Source organism: Myxine glutinosa, chromosome 3 (assembly GCF_964187855.1).
Source record: "Myxine glutinosa chromosome 3, kmMyxGlut1.1, whole genome shotgun sequence".
NCBI classification, from domain to species: domain Eukaryota; kingdom Metazoa; phylum Chordata; class Myxini; order Myxiniformes; family Myxinidae; genus Myxine; species Myxine glutinosa.
Genome location: NC_136263.1, coordinates 106,647,249 through 106,669,776, shown reverse-complemented (window position 1 = coordinate 106,669,776; position 22,528 = coordinate 106,647,249). Strand labels below are relative to the sequence as shown.

The following is a 22,528-nucleotide window of genomic DNA, read 5'->3' as shown; positions in this document are numbered from 1 at the left end:
TCCACACACCGCCATTTTGATTCCTATGACGTTCAGGCCGGACATATCTTTGAACCTGTCATGTATCACAATCTGCATGCTCCACCTTTACGTTTTTTTATTCAGTGTGAAACACAAACAAACACGTGAAACACATTAAGTAAAACACGTGAAAATAAGGATATTTTTATAACACTCGATTGTTATCATGGCCCTGGTTGTTGTTGTTTGTGTGCTCTTTCTGTGTAGTTTTATATATTTTTCTATTGCTTTGCAAAATACCACTGTTGTATATATAATTTTGTATGCTCGTTCCGTGTCCTTCTAAATGGTTTCTACTGTCTTAGAATAATAAATGTTTCCGTTCAAACTGCTGTGTGAACAAACCATACATTAGCGCTTCTTCCTCTTCTTCTAACCCACAAAGAGGCTTTTAGAATTGGCAAATTCGTGATTAAACAAACGATTTTTTTTACGGTGTAGATGTTTGGTTCCTGTGTTTACAGCGTTTGTCTCTCCGTATGTATGTATGTCTCTCACATATTTATTCTACATATTGGGAGAGTTTTATAGCTGACAATTACACTTCTGAAAGGTAGAATGTAACACCATTTGGCTTTGGCAGTTATGTTTCTTTCAACACCCTTTAGGTAACGTTCATATATTACGCCATATACCTGGTTGGGGCAAATGATCAAACTTTATGATTGGGGGGAACTGAAATTATGGCAACATGGTGATGAATGATGATATATGATGGGGTGTGGGGGTGGGGGAGGGGTGCATGGCCCCCAGACATTTAAAACTTTGATTAGGGTGGAGGGCTTGGGTCCTGAGTGGTGTGTGTGGGGATGGTGCTGAGGTCAACATTATTTCTTTTCACTTTTCTCACACATCATCGAATGTCTCATCATCATACCTACAAATCTCTGTATACATCACTTTTGTAGATACTATCGTTTTCAAATTACGATATTCAAGCAATTTAATGTGATGCGATTTTCCACGATGGCCCCAAGAATTAGAATGAATAAAGAGAAATGTGAAAAAGTAGAAAGTACATCGATCGACGAGCATAGGCATCTCCCACCCTCACCTGCCTGCGTTGGGGCCTTTGGTGTCGTGTGGTGCCTTGGTTGCAATGGTCCACTCATAAGCGCTTATACGGGAGATATGTGTGTGTGCACATGTGCAGTCATTAATCATAACATATCATTGTCTTTGCTAACTCCCTCCTCACCTTTCTTTCTTTTTTCTTTTTTCATCTCCCCCCCCCCCCCCCCGCCCTCTCTCTCTCACTCTCTCCCTTGCCCCGTCCCCATCGCTCTATCTCTCTCTATCTCTCTCTATCTCTCTCTATCTCTCTCTACCTCTCTCTATCTCTCACTCTCTCTGTTTCCTCTCCTCCCTCCTCTCTTCTCCTTTCTCTCTCTTCCTCCCCTCTCTTTCTCCAGCCACACTCACTCTCTCTCTGTCCCCTCCTAACTCCCCTCTCCTCCCACACCTCTCTCCCTCCTTCCCTCTCCCTCTTTCTCTAACTCCCATTCCCCTCTTTTCTCCCCCTCCCCCCCTCTCTCTACCCCCTCTCTTAATATTCCCATCAGCGAAGCAACTCCGTGTTTCCCAGCAATGCCGAGTACCTTTGCTTGCATGTAATAGATGGAAACCGCCAGCCTCCTGTGTCTTTGTTTTATGCTCTACCTCTTGTAAATCTGTCTTGTATGTTATTTTAAAGCATCTGACAGGCCGTCAGTGCTAGTTTAGGTGCAGAAACCACTGTAGTCCTGCTCGAGGAGGAAGGGGGAGGACCTTGCCCAAGTGACAGGTCGTAATGGGACCCTTGGGACCCTTGGCCACCCATCAAATGGGACCCTTGGTCAATGCTGAGTGAGAGGGGAGGGGCACGGTGTGTCATAGGTGATGTGGGTGGTTGTGGCAATAAAAGCAGGTGCAATTGATGGAAGCAAAGGGAAGCCCAGGATCAGCTTTGGGGAAACGTTTGACCTTCGCTTGCACTGCAGTGCCAGAGCCCCGCTCCACCCGGCCAGAGTCACCCTCGCCTCTCCTCCTGAGCCGAGCTACTATGAGCAGCAGCCAGTTTCAGCCAGAGCAGCTGGGATTGTGCCTTGATTGATCCTGTGGGGTTTTGCCGGGAAGCATCTGCTATTTTGTGTGTTGTGAATCCCTTTGTCTCTCCACCGTGGAATGATTGGGCCCTATATGGTCCCCCCAAAAATGTTAGGTTTCCGTTAACATGCTGCTCAATGCATAGGGCAGGTAGGTCGGGATTTTATTGGGCGGGAGGATTTTTTGGACGTGTTTAAATCGAAGCAGTACAGTATTTCAGATTCTATATCTTTCCAACCGGTATGATTATGGTTGGAAAGATATAGAATCATGAACTTTAACTTGTCCACCGTGAGATACAAAATTAGGGGTAAAACAGTATTTGGTACACAAGTCAGAGGATTAAATGACACCAACTTAGTATCTCTGTAAGTTTTCCTTTACACATTGAAGCTGGTCTCAGCAGTGATAATGACTGCATATCATTAACATGGCTCAACAGGACATATGAAGGAATTGAAGAATACTAATCTCCCATTTGTCATCCCTGAAAATCTTGTAAATCCAGATATTAGGCCCTTTCAGTTGACAAAAATGCTAGATTATGCCCTTTGGGGGCATCCATAAAATATATACTCCTCAAAATGAGAAACTTTAATACTTGCTCCCCCCCTCCCCCCCCACTCCTCCTCAACCCCCACCCCTCCAGCCCCCTTGCCCCTCTTCCCCTGTATTTCTGTCAACGAAGCGAAACGGCAAGTGGTATTTGCCAGTATAAAATAAAATGAGTACTGTTTGCGGAGTATAAACAGGCCTATCCAAGGCCTTATACACCCCTCCCCCAACAAAGTACAGTACCCTCTATAAGACACACACAAAACTGAGAAAACGACAAGATCTTGCATTTTTCCATACTTTGGAACTTAATTTTTTCTTACTTAAAATAATTTTCAAGAAATTCAGTTATGTATTTTTAAATATTCAGAACGAATATTTACACTTCATTTTCGATTTTAGACCTTTGGAATTAAATTTAGGAATTTAGGAATTTAGGAATTAATGTACTATTAGGAATTAATTTAGGAATTAAAATAATAAATAATTTAGGAATTTAGAAATTTAGGAATTAAAGGAAGATGGAAGGGATATATGGAAATACTGTTGAATGCAGAGAATGAATGGGATGTCAACATCGAGAGTAACCCAGTTTTAGGACCGGCAGAGAAGATAACTGAGAAGGAAGTTGAGGAAGCTATAAAAGCAATGAAGAGTAGAAAAGCGGGAGGGCCGACGAGAGTTGTGGGAGATATGCTAAATGCAGCAGGAATTTGGGGTGTGAAGAGAATGACAGAGATCTGTAATCTGGTGGTGAAAGAAGGCCGCATTCCAGTGGATTGGGAACTGAGTACCCTCGTCCCTCTATACAAGGGGAAAGGTGACCCTCTGGACTGTGGCTCGTATCGAGCGATAAAGTTATTGGAGCCTGGAATGAAGGTATTGGAAAGGGAGTTGGAGAGGAAGATAAGGAAGAAAGTGAAGATTGACGAAATGCAGTTTGGATTTATGCCAGGAAGAGGAATGACAGATGCGCTTTTTATTGTGAGGCAGTTGCAGGAGAAGTACGTGGAGAAGAGGAAGAAGTTGTTTCTTGGGTTTGTTGATCTGGAGAAAGCATTCGATAGGGTTCCACGTGAAGTAGTGACATGGGCATTGAGGACGTTAGGAGTGGAGGAATGGTTGATCAGAGTAGTGATGGCAATGTACAAAAGAGCGCGCACAGCTGTAAGGATGAAGGACGGGAACAGTGGTGAGTTTGAGGTGAAGGTGGGAGTGGACCAGGGGTCGGTACTACGTCCACTATTATTTGTAGCTGTGATGGAGGTGCTGGCTCAGAACGTAAAGGAGGGTTTACCGTGGGAGTTGTTGTATGCAGATGATCTGGTGTTGATTGCAGAAAGTATGGATGGACTGAAGGAGAAGATGAACAAGTGGAAGGAATGTATGGAGACAAAAGGTCTGAAGGTGAATATCGGAAAAATGAAGGTGATAGCAAATGGTAAAGCATGTGGTGAGGTGGAAAGAACTGGGAAGTGGCCGTGTGCTGTTTGCAGGCAGGGTGTCAGAGTGAATTCCATTCAATGTACAATTTGCACTGAGTGGGTTCATCAAAAATGTAGTGGTTTGAGAGGGTCATTAACCAGTGTTCCAGCTACATTCAAGTGTAAGGTGTGTACAGAGTGAGCTGCAGATGGAGGAAATGTTGAGTTGGATCTTGGAGACGGCGTGAAGCTGGAAGGTGTGAAAACATTTTGTTACCTAGGAGACATGCTGAATGGAGAAGGTGGATCAGACTCGGCAACGGTTGCTCGAGTGAGATGTGCATGGAAGAAGTTTCGGGAACTGAGTGGCGTGCTGACGAGGAGGGGAGTGTCGTTGACGCTGAAGGGAAAGGTGTATGCTGCATGTGTGAGAAGTGTTATGATTTATGGGAGCGAGACATGGGTAATGAACGTAGAGCAGCAAGCAAGGCTGGAAAGGGTGGAAATGCGAATGGTTCGTTGGATGTGTGGAGTATCGTTGAGAGAGAGGAAGACAAATGATGAATTGCGAAAGATGATGGGAATAGAGCCTGTGATTGATGCTCTGAAGAGAAACAGTTTGAGATGGTTTGGTGATGTGTTGAGGAAGGATGAAAGTGACTGGTTGAGAAGAGTGATGGAAATGAATGTAGAAGGAAGTAGAGGACGGGGAAGACCGAGAAAGACTTGGCTAAAGATGGTCGAAGAAGAAATGCGGGCAAGGGGGTTAACAAGGGGAGGTGCAGAAAATAGGGCAAAATGGAGAAGATTGTCATGGGGACCGCAAGGCTAACCCCCACTCTTGCAGGGAAAATGGCCTTAAAATGCCTGTTGTTGTGTGTTGTATTTTCGATTTTAGACCTGTGTTCACAATTAGTTTCTTCCTCTTCACAACATACCTTTTAGTTTTTTTTTTTTTTTTGGTGGTAGCCGTTTTTTGCCAGACATAAGTATGTCAAATGCAGACCTCATGGGTCTGACATCTTGTGTGTCTTGGTGACCACATCGGCACTTTAAGTGAACAAAACCAGCACCAAATGTCTGCACCGCAGCCATGACTTCTGTCGTCAGGTCGAGATTGTCTATCCATGGTTCATTTTCTGACTTTGAACAAGACACCATCGATGTGTTGGCAGTTGGGTTGTGCAATGTTTTTAAAATGTTGATAAACTTTGACCGCTTAACTGAAATAAACCCGCTGATTTTCTCTGTTCCCTGTTTCTCTGATGCACAGTAGTCAACAATGGCACAGAGTAATGCCACGCTGAGCGCTTGACAGCGAACATAAAATGGGTGCCCGGAATTCGGACCTTGCAAAAAAATAAAGTTGGGTTAAGTGGTTTTTATTGTTCATTCATTGCATTGCCTCTTGTATTTCCTTTTCCCGTGTATGGCTGTAATTAAATATACCTGGTCTGGGGGGTGAAGTTGAACCACGGTGATCCTCATTTGCAATTGGAGAAAGTCCGGTGAGGACTAATTGGCAACGGCAATCAACACCGTATATCCAGATTGTACATATATCCAGACTGCATCTCCTTGGCTCACTCGTTCATTGGAGACCGGGCTTGAGGTACCATTTGGCATAGAATATTGGCTGATTTGACATTCCCCACATTTGACATGGTATCGGAGTGGAAAGCTCTCTAATCCAGCCTGCCCAGTTAGCAGCTGTTAGAGTGGCCCACCATGATTCATACCAGGCAACTGAGACGACCCAGAGCTACAACAGTATATTAGTACCAAGACTGGAACTAAGGTGTAGTTTTGGGGCACTCCTGCTTTCACTGGTAGCGGAGTGGAAGGAGAAGAGATTAATCTCGTAATAGCAATGCATTAATTGCATGATTGGAGAAGGTCATGAAGGCGGCTTTGTACACTCCACTCAGTGAGCTTGGCCAGCAAAGCAGAATGGCCAACAATGTTGAATGTTTGAGACGTGTCCAGCGAGATGGTTCTGAAACTGTTATTTTAGATTTTGGGCCTCTGACCATTTCCAACAGAAGCAACAGCATGACCTTAGCGACTGGGGTAGAAGCCAAACTAGTGATAGAGATCATTTGTTTCAGAATTAATTTTATAACCTCAAACTCCCCAAATCAACTGAAGACGATGTAAATCGTATTTCCACATAAAGTACTTCCTCATCACTTTTGGCAATCTTATCATCTATATACAAGTATGGATCCCATGTTTATTGTGGCCTTACATACATTGTATTGAGGAGTCAGCCTGGATGTGGTTGGGAGTAATGAATTAATGTATAATTTAGTGCTCCAACCTATGACCATGTGTGCTTGGTGGAAGCGAGAGGTAATGTTCCGCGTGGCAGGTGGTGCTTATCACTCCTGGTAAGGTGCAGCAAGGGCTGTATGGGAAACCTTACTGGCGCTTTCTTCACTCACAATATGGAGTCGCATAAGTACTGGTATATAACCGAAAGGTTTTCAGTCACAAGTGTGTGGAAGCTCATTGCGTTGCCCTGATGATGCCACAATAAGGGTGAAATGAGGTTGGTATATGAGTTTTCCATGCACTTGTGACAGCATCTGAAATAACATGTTTATGATGTAGCACTGCGGGATGGCACTTTTGGAGTTTCGCAGACAGGGTGGACATTGTGGCGGTGACGTCACAGCGTTCAGTCATAGGTTGGAGCACTAAATTATATGTTAATATACATATAAATATATATAAATCTGAGCTGTCTGCAGCAATTGCATAAGGAATTTTGATGCTCCTTATCATATTCTATACCTTTGTCTATGCTTTCTTTTACTCAGGAACGCAGCCATAAGTCTTACCGACCTATGACAGTGCTCACATTCCGACTCAACTACCTGTTTAGTGGACTGAATCCAGCACCTTACCACTTGGCAAACTGTGTGCTGCACTGGCTTGTGTGTCTGCTCTACCTGGCCACCTGCTACATACTTGTGCCAACACATGCAGCACGCTTTGCTGCTGCTCTCTTTGCCGTGCATCCTATCCACACAGAAGCGGTGAGTCATTGTAATGTCATAGCTCTTGTTTGAATTTATATATAGGGAGCAGGGTACAAGGTAAATTCAGAATAGGCACTTGTGAGTGAGATTGGACATTAACTGGGAGCTGTGGGTGGGTGTAGTTGGGGGAGAGAGGGAAGGAGGTGGGTGGGAGTACACATTGGCATGAATGGTTCCAGATATGCATCTATTGTTTATTTGGCGTACACATCTTGCTCCGCCCATCCCTGGCCCCTGGGTACGTGTTGCTGACAAGCATTTCAAGACTGCCAGCCAAAATAGCGATTGCAGATGGGGTCCAGGCAGTTTGGAAAGAAATTTATTACACTACATGCATTTTCAGGGACCATACCACCATTGTAGAAGGGCAGGGCATTTTGTGTATCCAAAGTAGAGGCTCGTGGAAGAGCTAGAACACAAAATGCGCCAGAATGTAAGAGAGAAAAGAACATCGTGCATTTGTTGGGGGCGGGGGAAGGGGGTGTGGGGGGGGGGGGGGGAAAGGGGGAGTGACGACAGCAAGGAAAGGGTAGAGGGTGCAAGACCTAGGTGGTAGAAGACCAAATAAGGTGGTATAAGACAGAGAGGCCACTGACCTGTCTACAATGCTCGAGTAACAGGTCCAGAGACAGCTTCAACGTGTGGATTCCAATGCTTTTGAAGGACTTGCTTTACACAGCTTCAGCATATGCAAAGTGTAAGGCAGGTGCATTTTATTTTTTTGAATTTTTACCTCCGCCGTTGAAGGAGGGGCAGAGGTTATGTTTTGAGATAGGGCCAAAAAGAGAGATCTTTTGAGAGATATAGGGCCAAAAACGATATATAGCATGACATCCCAAAAAGTAGTGGATGGATTCAGAGGAAATTAGTGCGTAGTGAATGAATTCAGACACGCTCTTTATTGTGAGGCAGTTGCAGGAGAAGTACGTGGAGAAGAGGAAGAAGTTGTTTCTTGGGTTTGTTGATCTGGAGAAAGCATTCGATAGGGTTCCACGCGAAGTATTGACATGGGCATTGAGGAAGTTAGGAGTGGAGGAATGGTTGATCAGAGTTGTGATGGCAATGTACAAAAGAGCGCACACAGCTGTAAGGACGAAGGACGGGAACAGTGGTGAGTTTGAGGTGAAGGTGGGAGTGCATCAGGGGTCGGTACTAAGGGCACTACTATTTGTAGCTGTGATGGAGGTGCTGGCTCAGAACGTAAAGGAGGGTATACCGTGGGAGTTGTTGTATGCAGATGATCTGGCGTTGATTGCGGAAAGTATGGATGGACTGAAGGAAAAGATGAACAAGTGGAAGGAATGTATGGAGACAAAAGGTCTGAAGGTGAATATAGGAAAGACGGAGGTGATGGCAAGTGGTAAAGCATGTGGTGAGGTGGAAAGAACTGGGAAGTGGCCATGTGCTGTGTGCAGGAAGGGTGTCGGAGTGAACTCCATTCAATGTACAATGTGCGCTGAGTGGGTTCATCAAAAATGTAGTGGTCTGAGAGGGTCATTAACCAGTGGGGCAGCTACATTCAAATGTATTGTGTGCACAGAGGGAGCTGCAGATGGAGGAAATGTTGAGTTGGATCTTGGAGACGGCGTGAAGCTGGAAGGTGTGAAAACATTTTGCTACCTCGGAGACATGCTGAATGGAGCAGGTGGATCAGACTCGGCAACGGTTGCAAGAGTGAGATGTGCATGGAAGAAGTTTCGGGAACTGAGTGGCGTGCTGATGAGGAGGGGAGTGTCGTTGAAGCTGAAGGGAAAGGTGTATGCTGCATGTGTGAGAAGTGTTATGATTTATGGGAGCGGGACATGGGTAATGAACGTAGAGCAGCAACGAAGGCTGGAAAGGGTGGAAATGCGAATGGTTCGGTGGATGTGCGGAGTATCGTTGAGAGAGAGAGGAAGACAAATGATGAATTGCGAAAGATGATGGGAATAGAGCCTGTGATTGATGCTGTGAAGAGGAACAGGTTGAGATGGTTTGGTCATGTGTTGAGGAAGGATGAAAGTCACTGGTTGAGAAGAGTGATGGAGATGAATGTAGAAGGAAGTAGAGGACGGGGAAGACCGAGAAAGACTTGGCTAAAGATGGTGGAAGAAGAAATGCGGGCAAGGGGGTTAACAAGGAGAGATGCAGAAAATAGGGCAAAATGGGAAAGATTGTCATGGGGACCGCAAGGCTAACCCCCGCTGTAGCAGGGAAAATGGCCTTAAAATGCATGTTGTTGTTGTTGTTGTTGTTGTTGTTGTTGTTGTTGTTGTTGTTGTTGTTGTTGGATTCAGAGGAAACTTGGTGGGTGAGTTGGTTTGGTGACGAGCAAGTCGATTAGATTTTGGAGGTCCGGATTCAGATCCAGCTTATCAGTGGGATACAAAACGTAAACTGTTCAGCCTGGCAGAGGTGCTGAAACTCTGCTGAGTGCTGTTCTCGTCATGTAATCATTGCAGATGTTACGTTGAAATTTTTGAAACGCCATGCAATATTAGGTAGGCTTACCTACCTTATTATATATTTAGTCTTTACAGTTGAAATCCTTTGAAAATTTTTACTTCACAAGACAGTTTCCCACATTCTGAGACCACGTCTTTGGTTATGTACACCTGAATACATGTGAAAAAAAAGCGATAGCTTCTGATGGGAGTGGAAGTTTTGGGTGAGGTGCACACCGGTTGTGCCCACCCACCCCCCGGATCCACCCCTGATAATTAAGGAGATGAAGAAAGACAGTAAGTAAAGACATGGCATGGATTTACGAGTGATCGAGGAATAAAACAGAAAGGGAAGGGAAGATGAGGAAGTAGTATTGGAGAAGGACATTTCGAAATGAGATTGTGGTCAGATGAAAATTTTTATAAATTGTTATTTAAAAAATTAGAGTTGACAGAGTTAGCTAGGAGGAGGAGGACAAAAAGGGGAGATTAAAAAAATAGTTTTGGTACTGAATGACTTGAGGAATGAGCTCAGAAAGAATGATTAATGATTTTAAGGTTATCATTTGTGGCAGTTTTGAGAAGGAAACGAGTAAATGGTTTTGAGGCAGAGTGGAAATGGACAAGTTTGACGAAAGATGATGTTTGAGAAGGAGTAAATAAGGAAGCAGCCCTGTCTAACATGTGGCCAACAAGGAACAGGATGGACCATCAAAAACAAACAATCAAAAAACTCCAAAAAAGGGCCTTTTGTTGATTTTAAATTTAATATGGAAGGTATAAGGAAGGAGTTAGAGGGAGGGTGTGAATTGTGCTTGAGAAACTATTGGAGGAGGTGGTCTGCAAGGTAGGGAAGTGGGGGTGGGGGCATTGAGGAAATGGGTAGGACCAACTAACTGAGGCAGCCACACAAGATCAAAATAACCAAACGGCCATGCAAAAGACACAGCAATGAGCACATGAAACAAAGAATCAATACAAATGCAGCAATGAGGAGGCTACCCTCAAAAAGGTATTGATAAATTTGTAGCTTGTGTCTGCCCATGAGACGCAAAACCCATAGCTCGACGCAGGCTAAAACAACACAATGAAGGCAGCAATGAGTGTTTCGGCTATTTTCCTAAATTTGCATCTCATTCTCCTGGACTGTTTATATGAAAATCCTGATGACATTTTAATCGATGCTATTGTCAATGGTATTTATGAACAGTCCAATAAAGACTTCTGGACAGGGGTGAATGTCTGTCACTTGTCAAGGCACTATAAATAGGCCAGTAGTAGGAGCTCTCACATAGTCAGGTCCATATTGTGCATGATGAGGACACTTGTGTCGAACAAAAGCAACGCATGTCGAGAGTCAAAACCAAAAACACGTTTCACCAGCAAGCAACCTTCAATAGCTGAACCAACCAAAATTCTTCCCGATTTGTGGTTAAAAACCCACAACACTCATGGAGCTAGGTCTACCTGTTTATACTACAAAAAGCCCCAACCACTGGTTGGCAGTGGGTCATCGCCGTCTGAAAGGCCTGCATTCGGTGGATGTTGGGTTAGACAGTGAGCCAGATGATCATGTAATTCTCAACATACACTCAGCACGCATTGTCAATAATGCAGCATCAAACGACAAATGGACACAGATAGTTCATGTGCTGGAAAATCACAATAGTGAAATTCTGTATTGACACTGGAGCTCAATGCAATACACTCAATTTGTCTGATTGTCAAAATGAGTGTGTACAGGAGAGCTCTGAAAATCCACAAAACTTCTCACAACCTACTCCAATCACAAAATCAGACATACAGGAGCTGTTGATTTGCCTGTGAAATGCAATGACATTTCATATTGTCGTGTGTCTGCCCTGTAGTGAATGCCACAGGGCGACACGGATAACCAAACGTGCTTTAACTCCAAGATGTTCAATCCAATGATGACGGTATTCTTTACACGTGAGGGAAAGGAGAATGACGAACTTACCTGGACGGCTTCCACCCGACGTCTTCAAACCTGCGATAAATCAACTCAAACCCGACACGGAATTAAAATGTACAAAAATACCGGCTTTATTGAAGAAAATGCCAGTAACAACAGAATGCATGGTAAAACTAAATTCCTAATTGGAGCGGCCCCACACAGACTCATATACATACAAAGGGAAATATAAAAGAACAAAAGTAAAAAAAATGTGTGTTTGTTTTGTGGACACTTAGCTCCCAGCTGCTCTTGAACCTCGTCAGGAATCGTCAAATCCCCCCACGTCCTTAGCGGGAACAGCACGCTTTGCCGCGCAGCTCGCGAGCGGAAACCAGGCTTCCGTGCACAGTTCGCTCCTCTATCTGTCAAGCGTGCAGCAAGCAGGCCGCGCCCGTCCACTCGTCTCTGCTCGTCAATGAATTCCCCTCGCCCAGGAGCGCTATGAACTCCGACCGCTCGCTGTGAAATCCTGAAGCAGAGCGAGACATGAAATCGTGACTGTTCACCACCAAAGCCAGAAGATGCGAGGAAGTCAAGAGGGACAGCCAAAAAGGACAGTCAAGAGAGGCAGTCAAGAGGACAAAATGTCGGGGAGAGCGTTCTTTTATACTCAAGGCTCTGACATCATCCGTGCCTGCTCCACCAATCCCATAGTCCCATCTTGGCAGTCGTTGGGCCAATCAATCCCGGACCAATCACTGCTTTTCGGGGCGTGGCCTCCCGGATCTGCCTGCTGGTGTTGCGATGTGACGGCTGCGGCGCCAGCGGTAGTTGAATGTCCCGGTTCCGGTCACTTTTATTTAGTGCTATAAATGCGCGATTTCTGTCTAGGTGTGTGTGGTGCTGGTGTGATAAGGAACAGAGGAAAAATAACAGAGGCCATTACATACAGGGGATTAACTACCCATAATCCCTAACTAATGAACATAACCCCACCCCTCGTGATGGGAACAAAGATACACTGTTCCATGACATATGGTCTCCCGGATCTCTACTTATGAGACATGGGGTTTCTTCTTCTTCACGGCAGTCAGAGCACACTAGCTATGCAATTCTACCTGGAATAAGGTAATGCCTACCTCCCACAAACGTAACAATATGTTATGACTTTTGAAATCATCAATATCCATGAAGAGAATGTTCTCTCCGGAAGCACAGCTGACGCTCATGGCTTGTTTGTGTGGCTGTCATCTGTGAAGAGGGAAGCACTCCCAGAACAGCTGGACAAGTTCCCAGAACGAAGTAAAACAACTGGTACACTACCGGGTACCTACACCCAAGTTGGAATTCAATGCCAAATGATTAATGCATGCTGCCCATTGACAGCCAGCATCTTTAAAAAACGGATCATCAAGAAATTGAATGAAATTCCTGAAAATGCCTTCAGAATGCCTTCAGAATCATTGGAATCTCCAGCGATGAAGCTACCTCCGAGGGCCTTTCACTTACTCACCGCAGGCAGGTTGGTGGTCTTTCTGTCTACCGACTCCTCCGGCCTTGCTCCTCCAGCTCTCTCTGGGCTCTGTCCCCGAAATATTCCTACAGGTCGCACAAGATCTGCCTGCAACCCTCTTATGGTTAAACTGCCAAAATCAAGACTCTCTGCTCACCTTCACTCCTTCATTCCTATTTTCTCCCGCCTCTGGAACAAACTCCCTCACTCTCTTCAATCCCACTCCTCCCTCCAGGTCTTTAAAACAGCTGTTCACCATCATCCCCCATCCAAAATCTTGATCTTTTCTACCCCTGCTAATTTCACCCAAAATCCACTTTTTTGAAATACCAACTTCTTTCCTGGAAGTCCTTGGTGTACTGTGTTTATACTTCTCCCACCACCCCCCCTTCCCACGCCACCTTCCCCCAATCCCTCTCCCTCCCACACATTCCCGATGTCCCTGCTCTCAAATGTTGTGTTTATGTGCTTCCCCTTCTCTCCCCATCTTGTCGACCGCTCCCCTTTTTATATACTTTGTTTGTTTGTCCCTTTGATTTCTTTTTGTGATAAATGTTAGCTCTTTCACGAGCCTCGATTCTGTATACGAAAAAAAATAAAAATAAAATGGGTTCATCGTGAAAATGGTGAGGCCCACTAAGTGGGTTTGGCATTAAAATTGTGTCTATTCATAATGGCATAATCAAAATCGTCTTGACCCGAGTGATCTGAACAAGGTAATCAAGGGAGAGCATTACCCTATGGCCTATGTGAACGATAATAGGTAGCATCCCCGATTCCAAACTATTCTCCATTTTAGACATCAAGAGTAGGTTCTTACAAATAAAGTTGGATGACCACTCCTCATTTCTCACAACGTTCAACACCCCCATTGGGAGGTTCTGATGGTGTGGCTTCTTCCATTCGGTTTGAGACAATGATCACAATGACAAAGGTTTGAAAATTAAAAAATGTCAACAGAGCCACAAGCTAACATTTCAATTTGACATGCAAAAATGCAAGCCTTGATGTCCCGAAGTTCCATATATAGGACACCTATTGACTCAAATGGGATGATTCCAAATTCGAGGCTGCTTGCACCATATAAGTAACTTTAATTTATGTATTTTTACAAATTTTTATCCACGTTTTAATGTGAGCTACTCATTGGCAGTGAGTGAACTACTAGTCGCTTGCGATCGTTCACGACCGTAACGGTTTACTTAACTTTGGAAGCAGGTCACTTGGAGAAGAGAAGAAACGCTGGTGCTTAAAGCCGAAAAAACTTTTTAAGTGGGTGAGGGATCTTTCTAAGAAGGATGTGGTGGATTCTAAGAAGACACCTCTCTGGTTCATTCCAGCTGGAGGTCTGGATGTGCTATCAAGTTTGCTGATTGAAATCGTTTCTTTTGTGCTATGGTCTTTCCAAAAAGTCACTGATAATCTTTCTGTATAATAACTTCTGTTTTGAACAAGAATGTTTTGATCATTGTTACGTGGTCCCCTCGGTGACTACCTGGTCTCGGTGACCCCCGGACCGTGAGAGGACCTTCGCCAGCAAGTAGTATTATATATATGAGCTTTCGTAACGCAATCAATAGGAATTCCAATCAAAAGGAAACCCCACACCAAGGATCCGGAATAATCAATGATATATTCCCCGAGCAATCAACCATCAACAATCAACAATCAATATCACAAAGATGTAAACTCATCTACAATACTCTAAGATGGCCATCTTATACATTCCTCACGTGAGCCCCACTCCTGACTCCCTCCGTGGTCAATGTCTCTCACAATGTCTCTCTTCTCCGCACACGGGCGGTTGAACGAACCCCGGGCGGACGTGCTCCAAACGTGCCGTCTCGTACCGGGGACAGCTGCTGCAGCGCACACCTCCTTGCCAAGCCACGGGGCAAAACCCAGCGCGGCTTCCAACGCGCGCGAGGCCCCAAAGTGCGACCCGTACGCGTCCTTGTAGACGGGGCAAAACCAAGCGCGGTTTGCAACGCGTGCGAAGCCCAACGTGCGACCCGTACGCGTCCTTGTAGACGGGGCAAAACCAAGCGCGGTTTGCAACGCGCGCGCGGCCCAACGTGCGACCCGTACGCGTCCTTGTAGACGGGGCAAACTGTGCCGGACGCTTGGTTCCGTGCACGAACTCACGGGGACTTGACGTGTCAAAAGGTAGTTACACGTCCAGGTAACTCCTCTCGCCAGACGGGTTTCGGAACGCCGCTTTGTCCACGCCGCGCAAGGTCGCTTCCACCTTCTTTCGGAGCGGGGCGAGGAAGACGAAACCTCCTTCTTTTACCTCGTGTCTTTTTCTCTTCCGTTTCCGGCCACTTCCGTTTCCGGCCACTCCCTCAGAAGGGCTCCTGCCCCTCCAACCACAACAACTACACAACAACTTAATATACTACCCACGGATAAGCAAAGACCTGAATGGTAATTCACATACATTCACATAAATATGTAACACTCCCCCCCTTCAAGAAAGAAAGTTTGAACCCAGCGAAAACTTTCTTTGCCGGCCAATTTGGAGAAACCAACCAGATAACTCAACCCCCCCCCCCCCCCAGATTAACTGAATCTGGACAAAGCGTCCGCCACGACATTGTCCCGGCCCCGTACATGTTCAATTTCCAAGTTGAACCCCTGCAAAGCCAAACTCCATCTCATCAACCTCTGATTTTTATTTTTCATTCTTTGAATGAAGGTTAAGGGGTTGTGATCCGTAAAGACCTTTATGGGAAAGGACGTGATTCCTAAATACACCTCATAATGTTGAAGCCCTAGCAGGAGAGCCAGGGTCTCTTTCTCCACGGTGGCATAATTTGCCTGATGTTTATTGAACTTCTTGGAGTAGTAGCACACGGGGTGGTCCACCCCATCCTCATCTTCCTGTAACAAGACCGCTCCAGCCCCCACATCGCTTGCATCTACGGCCAACTTGAAAGGTGCCTGAAAGTCCGGAGCGGTTAGGACCGGAGAGCTCATTAGTATCGCTTTGACATGGGCAAAGGCCGCCTGACATTTGCCATCCCAAACGAATGGGGTCTCCTTTCTCAACAAACTCGTTAAAGGGGCTACCACATCCGAAAAATTCTTACAGAACCGCCGGTACCACCCCGCCATACCTAAGAATCTCATCAGCTCTTTCTTCCCCTTTGGGACTTGGAAGCGATCGATAGCTTCTACCTTGGCGGTCACTGGTTGTACTTGACCCTGCCCTACTACATGGCCGAGGAACACTACCTGTGCTCTTACAAATTCACTCTTGGCTAAGTTGATGGTCAGACCTGCCTCGGACATCGTCTGGAAAAATGCATGGATTTGCTTAATATGGTCTTCCATGGTCATGGTGTGGATGATTACATCATCCAGATATGCCTCCACCCCCTCCAGGTCTGCAATGAGCCTATTAATCAGTCGTTGAAATGTCGCCGGCCCGTTCTTCAACCCAAAAGGGAGGACCTTGTACTGATATAACCCATTCGGAGTGACCAAAGCTGAGATTTCTTTGGCTCTATCAGTAAGAGGGATCTGCCAATACCCTTTCAGCAAGTCAAATTTGGTAACAAATTTAGCTGGGCCTATTCGATCAATACAGTCGTCAATCCTCGGGAGCGGATAGGAGTCGGTCTTGGTCACTGCATTCACCCGTTTTAAATCCGTACAACACCGGAAGCTGCCATCGGGTTTCGGAACCAACACACATGGGGAGCTCCATTCACTGTTGCTTGGTTCGATGATGTCATTGTCCAACATATATTGCATCTCCTTCCGAAGGTACTCCATCTTCACCGGGTTCATCCGATAGGGGTGTTGTTTCACTGGAGTGGCCTCCCCCACCTCGATATCATGATATACTAAGTCCGTACGACCAGGTACATCTGTGAACAAATGTTTAAATTCGAACATTAGGCTGGACAGTTGTCCTTGCTGTTCCCTTGTTAAATGACCCAACTTCTCATCCAAATGATTCAACACTTCGGTGTTCGTCAATTTGGGGCAGGCCTGGTCATCCAAGTTATCAAACTTCACACCGGCGTTTCCGTCCATTGTCACCGGTACGACCGGTGAGACAGGAACTACGTCTTCCAACGGTTCCCTCTCATGATATTTCTTCAGTCGGTTGACATGACACAACTGTCGCTTTTTTCGTCGGTCGGGAGTGGTCACCACGTAGTCTGTCTCATTCACCCTCTCCTCCACTGCATAAGGACCGAAATATCTAGCCTGGAGGGGCTGACCTGGAACGGGCAGCAATACTAACACCCGGTCCTGAGGACTGAAATTCCTTATCTGCGAGGTCTTGTCATGTCTCTCCTTCATTTTCCCCTGGGCCCTTCTCAAGTTCCGTCGTGCCACCTCACACGCCTTTGCCAATCGGTTTTTTACTGTGGCCACATACTCCACCATCGGTGTCCGGGACTCCTGTAGTAACCACTGTTCTTTCACCAATTTCAACGGTCCCCGCACTGCGTGTCCAAATACCAGTTCAAACGGGCTGAATCCCAAGGAGTCCTGCACGGACTCCCTCGCCGCAAACAACAATAGGGGTATCCCTTCATCCCAATCCTTGGCACATTCAAAACAATACGTTCGGATCATATTCTTTAAAGTCTGGTGAAACCTTTCCAGGGCCCCTTGGCTCTCGGGATGGTAGGCGCTGGATCTTACTTGTTCCACCCCCAACAGGTGTACCACTTGCTGGAACAGTGTGGACATGAAATTGGTCCCCTGATCCGATTGAATGATCCTAGGTAGGCCAACCCAAGTGAAAAATTTAATCAAGGCCTTTGCAATAACTGCCGCCGTTATTTTCCTCAGAGGCACTGCCTCGGGGAACCTGGTGGACGCACACATGATGGTCAGTAAGTATTGATGTCCAGCTTTGGTTTTGGGTAAAGGGCCCACACAGTCCACAATGACTCGGCTGAATGGCTCTTCAAAAGCTGGAATTGGCTTTAACGGGGCGGGGGGGATTTTTTGATTCGGCTTTCCCACCAGCTGACAAGAATGGCAGGACTTGCAGAACTCCGCCACATCCCGTCGCAGTCCCGGCCAGAAAAAATGTACCAATATCCTGTCACAGGTCTTGTTCACTCCCAGGTGCCCGGCCCAAGGGGTCTCATGTGCCAGACTCAAGATCTCCTTCCGGTACAGCGGTGGCACCACAATCTGATAGTGAACTTTCCACTCATCGTCTGCGGGCACCTCCGGGGGCCTCCATTTCCTCATTAGGGTTTCCCCCTTCATGAAATACCCCACAGGTATCTTCGTAGCCTCTTCTTCCGTAACGGCTTTCTCAATTAACCTCTGGATCTCCGAGTCTTCGTGTTGTTCTTCCACTAGTCTCCTTCGGACCAGCGCGGTTTGCTCCACTTCGTTCTCCGCGGTCTCCGACGGACACTCCACGTCCCCTTGCGTTCCAGACGCTACCATTTCTCGAAATTCCTGGGAATCCCTCCCCTGGCTATTTCCCTTTTTCGAGTTGTCTTCCCGTACCTCTAAGGGTTCCAACTCCCCCTCTCTTTCTTCCTCCTTCTCTTCCGCGTGCTTTCTACCCATAGCCCGAGTCACTGCACAGGATGGAAAGATACCCGGAATCTCCATCTCTAACCGAGTGGTGTTATTTTCCTTACTGGGCTTGTCCACCATTATTGGATTACCCGAAACTCGCCCCCCGGCCAAATCATTCCCGATAATAAAAGAGATTCCCTCCACAGGAAGGGTGGCTTGTAAGCCTACGGTGACCGGCCCGGATACCAACTCAGAACTCAACTGGATGACATGAAGCGGAGCTTTAACATAGCCCCCGACCCCCTGTAAAAGCACACTAACCCCAGTTGCCGTCTTCCCCGACAATGGCAAAATGCCCTCCAGCATCAACGATTGGTGTGCTCCTGTGTCCCTCAATACCCTAACTGGCTTCTGGTTACTCGGGTCGCCATCCAGCGACACGAACCCCTCTGAAATGAAATGTTTGTAGCCCTCCTGAACAAGGTTCTCCCGGGACGCCGTACCTTTGACAGGGGAATCTTCCCCCAGCTCTGCTCTCCAAGAATGATTTCTCACACTTGCCAGTGCATTCGGAGTCGCACTCGACTGATTCCGTTCCGGGTTCTCCCTTTTTCGGAGGTAACATTGGGACATCAAGTGTCCAGTTTTATGGCAATAAGCACAAGTAGGCCCGGGGGAGAACCTCGGGGTCGGCCTTGAGCCCCCCGAAAAATAAGTTTGTCTTGGGCCCGTAGCCCTCGGATTTCTAACCGTTGGGGTATCATAGTTGTCCCCATAATCATCTCGAGGCCGCCGCCATGTAAGGTCGTTCTCCGCACCGGGTGTTCCATAACTCCCCTGCTGAAGTCTAGGCGAGGAGTTAGGTTTGTGGACCCCTATTCGGTGGGTTAAGGCATAATCATCTGCCATGGTGGCTGCGTCCCACAACTTCGGTACTTTCTTTTCCTGCAGGTACACTTTGATGTCCTCGTGGACACACTGCTGGAATTCCTCCACCAGGATCAAGTCCCGCAATGTTTCGAAGTCTTTCCCGACTCCTTTTGACTCACACCACCGATCAAACATGTTTTCTTTCACTCTGGCAAACTCCACATGGGTCTCACTCTCCCTCTTCCTGGCATTCCTGAATTTTTGCCTGTAAGCTTCCGGAACCAACTCATAGGCCTTGAGGATGTGCTTCTTCAGTACCTCATAATCTGCACATTGGTCCATTGGTAGCGCCGAATAAATTTCCTGAGCTTTCCCCACCAGCACACTTTGCACGAGTATGGTCCAGGCCTCCTCCGGCCAGTTTAATTGTCGAGCCACTTTCTCAAAGTGTGGGAAAAATTTCGCGACTTCTTTTTCACTGAACGGTGGAACCAGCCTCACATGTCTGCCCACATCCCAGGTTTTCTGGTTAGGTGTCGACCCCGTCAGCAAGGGTGGTGCCTCTCCCCGTTCTCTCATTAACTCCAGCTCCTTGAATTTGATTTCTTGCTGAAGCTCCATGTCACGTTCCTTTAATTCCCTTTCCGCTTTTCTCTCCTCTGCTTCGAGGTCCCTTGCAGCTCTCCTCTCCTCTGCTTTTCTCCCTTCTAACCTTTCCTGGAGTTCTCGTTCCACTCTCCTTTCCTCTGCTTGTTTCTCTTCTCTCCTCGCTTCTGCTTTCCTTTGTTCTTCTGCTCTTTCCTTTTCTGCTTTCCTTTCTTCTTCTGCTCTTTCCTTTTCTGCTTTCCTTTCTTCTTCTGCTCTTTCCTTTTCTGCTTTCCTTTCTTCTTCTGCTCTTTCCTTTTCTGCTTTCCTTTCTTCTTCTTTTAACCTTTCCTGGAGTTCTCGTTCCACTCTCCTTTCCTCTGCTTGTTTCTCTTCTCTCCTCTCTTCTGCTTTCCTTTCTTCTTCTGCTCTTTCCTTTTCTGCTTTCCTTTCTTCTTCTTTAATCCGTTCCTGGCTCCGTAATTGCAACTCCAGTTTCCGGAGCTCAACGTCTTCTGGTTCTTCGGGTAGCCACTCCCAGGCTAACTCGTCCCATGTTCCTAATCCCACCATAGATTGTATCACCGTGGCCTGCAACTCTGCCTTCCTCAAATTAGTTCGGACCTCCAAGTTAAAATGTTTGGCCAATTTCAAGAGGTCCGACTTTAGCAACGCTCGGAACTGTGCCTCACTCGGGGTTACCCCAAAGTTCTGTGCCACAAACGCCATGGTGCCTATCGTTAACACCTGTTAACCTTCACCCAAGACTTTACCCCAATTTCTCAAAAAAATTTTTTTTTTCCAATTAATAATTAATTAATAAATTTTAATTAATAAAAAAATTATTATTTTATTATTTTATACAATTTTAAATCCCGGACGTAGACCCAATTGCGAAACCGCAAATCGTAATTTGGACGAGCCCCCAATTCTGTTACGTGGTCCCCTCGGTGACTACCTGGTCTCGGTGACCCCCGGACCGTGAGAGGACCTTCGCCAGCAAGTAGTATTATATATATGAGCTTTCGTAACGCAATCAATAGGAATTCCAATCAAAAGGAAACCCCACACCAAGGATCCGGAATAATCAATGATATATTCCCCGAGCAATCAACCATCAACAATCAACAATCAATATCACAAAGATGTAAACTCATCTACAATACTCTAAGATGGCCATCTTATACATTCCTCACGTGAGCCCCACTCCTGACTCCCTCCGTGGTCAATGTCTCTCACAATGTCTCTCTTCTCCGCACACGGGCGGTTGAACGAACCCCGGGCGGACGTGCTCCAAACGTGCCGTCTCGTACCGGGGACAGCTGCTGCAGCGCACACCTCCTTGCCAAGCCACGGGGCAAAACCCAGCGCGGCTTCCAACGCGCGCGAGGCCCCAAAGTGCGACCCGTACGCGTCCTTGTAGACGGGGCAAAACCAAGCGCGGTTTGCAACGCGCGCGAAGCCCAACGTGCGACCCGTACGCGTCCTTGTAGACGGGGCAAAACCAAGCGCGGTTTGCAACGCGCGCGCGGCCCAACGTGCGACCCGTACGCGTCCTTGTAGACGGGGCAAACTGTGCCGGACGCTTGGTTCCGTGCACGAACTCACGGGGACTTGACGTGTCAAAAGGTAGTTACACGTCCAGGTAACTCCTCTCGCCAGACGGGTTTCGGAACGCCGCTTTGTCCACGCCGCGCAAGGTCGCTTCCACCTTCTTTCGGAGCGGGGCGAGGAAGACGAAACCTCCTTCTTTTACCTCGTGTCTTTTTCTCTTCCGTTTCCGGCCACTTCCGTTTCCGGCCACTCCCTCAGAAGGGCTCCTGCCCCTCCAACCACAACAACTACACAACAACTTAATATACTACCCACGGATAAGCAAAGACCTGAATGGTAATTCACATACATTCACATAAATATGTAACAATCATGGTAAATTATTCAAAAAAAAAAAAAAAATCCAGCAAGGAAATGAAGTTAAACTACACTGGTCTTGGGCGTGTACTTTGTTTATGGAGAAGAGAACATTGTTTCGGACCTTTTTCACCCCCCACGTAATAAAGATAGCTATAGTATTGCATACCTGCTGTTCCCAGCTTGCTTTCCCTCTGTTTTAAGTTTTGGTTATCAATGATATCATTATTCACAAGTGCAGTCTTTGGTGTGGCATTCTTTAAAAGTAGAGTTCATTTTTTTTAAAATCATAGATAACTTTAGAATTGTATTGTTCACCTGGTTCAAGGGTGCTTTGCCTTTTTTTGAATCGCAGAGACCCCAATATTCAATGGCTGTTATAAAAGCTGTTACCTAATCTCTTATGAGGAAGACAATTAACCATTGCTTGTATAGATGCAGTCAGTGTATTCAGGTGGTTGAAAATATCAACCAATTAAGCAAGCTGAGACAGCTAAGGGCAATCACAAAGGTGGTTTAAGTAGATCAGACTTCGAATCGACTAAGAAATTTTATCTCTTTCGCACTGCTCAAAGAGGCTACAAAGAACTCTACTGCAGGATAAACAGTGTAATTCAGTGTGTAACTAGAGCGGCACTCGGTAGAGCGCATACCTCCACCAGGCTAAACAATTT

At 46.3% G+C, this 22,528-nt stretch overlaps 1 protein-coding gene across 4 annotated transcripts in view; it reads left to right on the top strand.

Annotated features, from left to right (window-relative positions):
• Nucleotides 1-22,528, top strand: part of TMTC3 (transmembrane O-mannosyltransferase targeting cadherins 3) — a 254,285-nt gene that overhangs the window by 5,553 nt on the left and 226,204 nt on the right. For 3 of the 4 annotated variants that reach the window (XM_078774384.1, XM_078774385.1, XM_078774386.1), the window contains exon 3: nt 6,908-7,126. In XM_078774384.1, the coding sequence (XP_078630510.1) occupies nt 6,908-7,126 (219 nt within the window). Of the gene's footprint in view, nt 1-6,907; nt 7,127-8,708; nt 8,775-22,528 lie in introns of those variants that run through there. The other variant, XM_078774387.1, reaches the window with a different exon arrangement.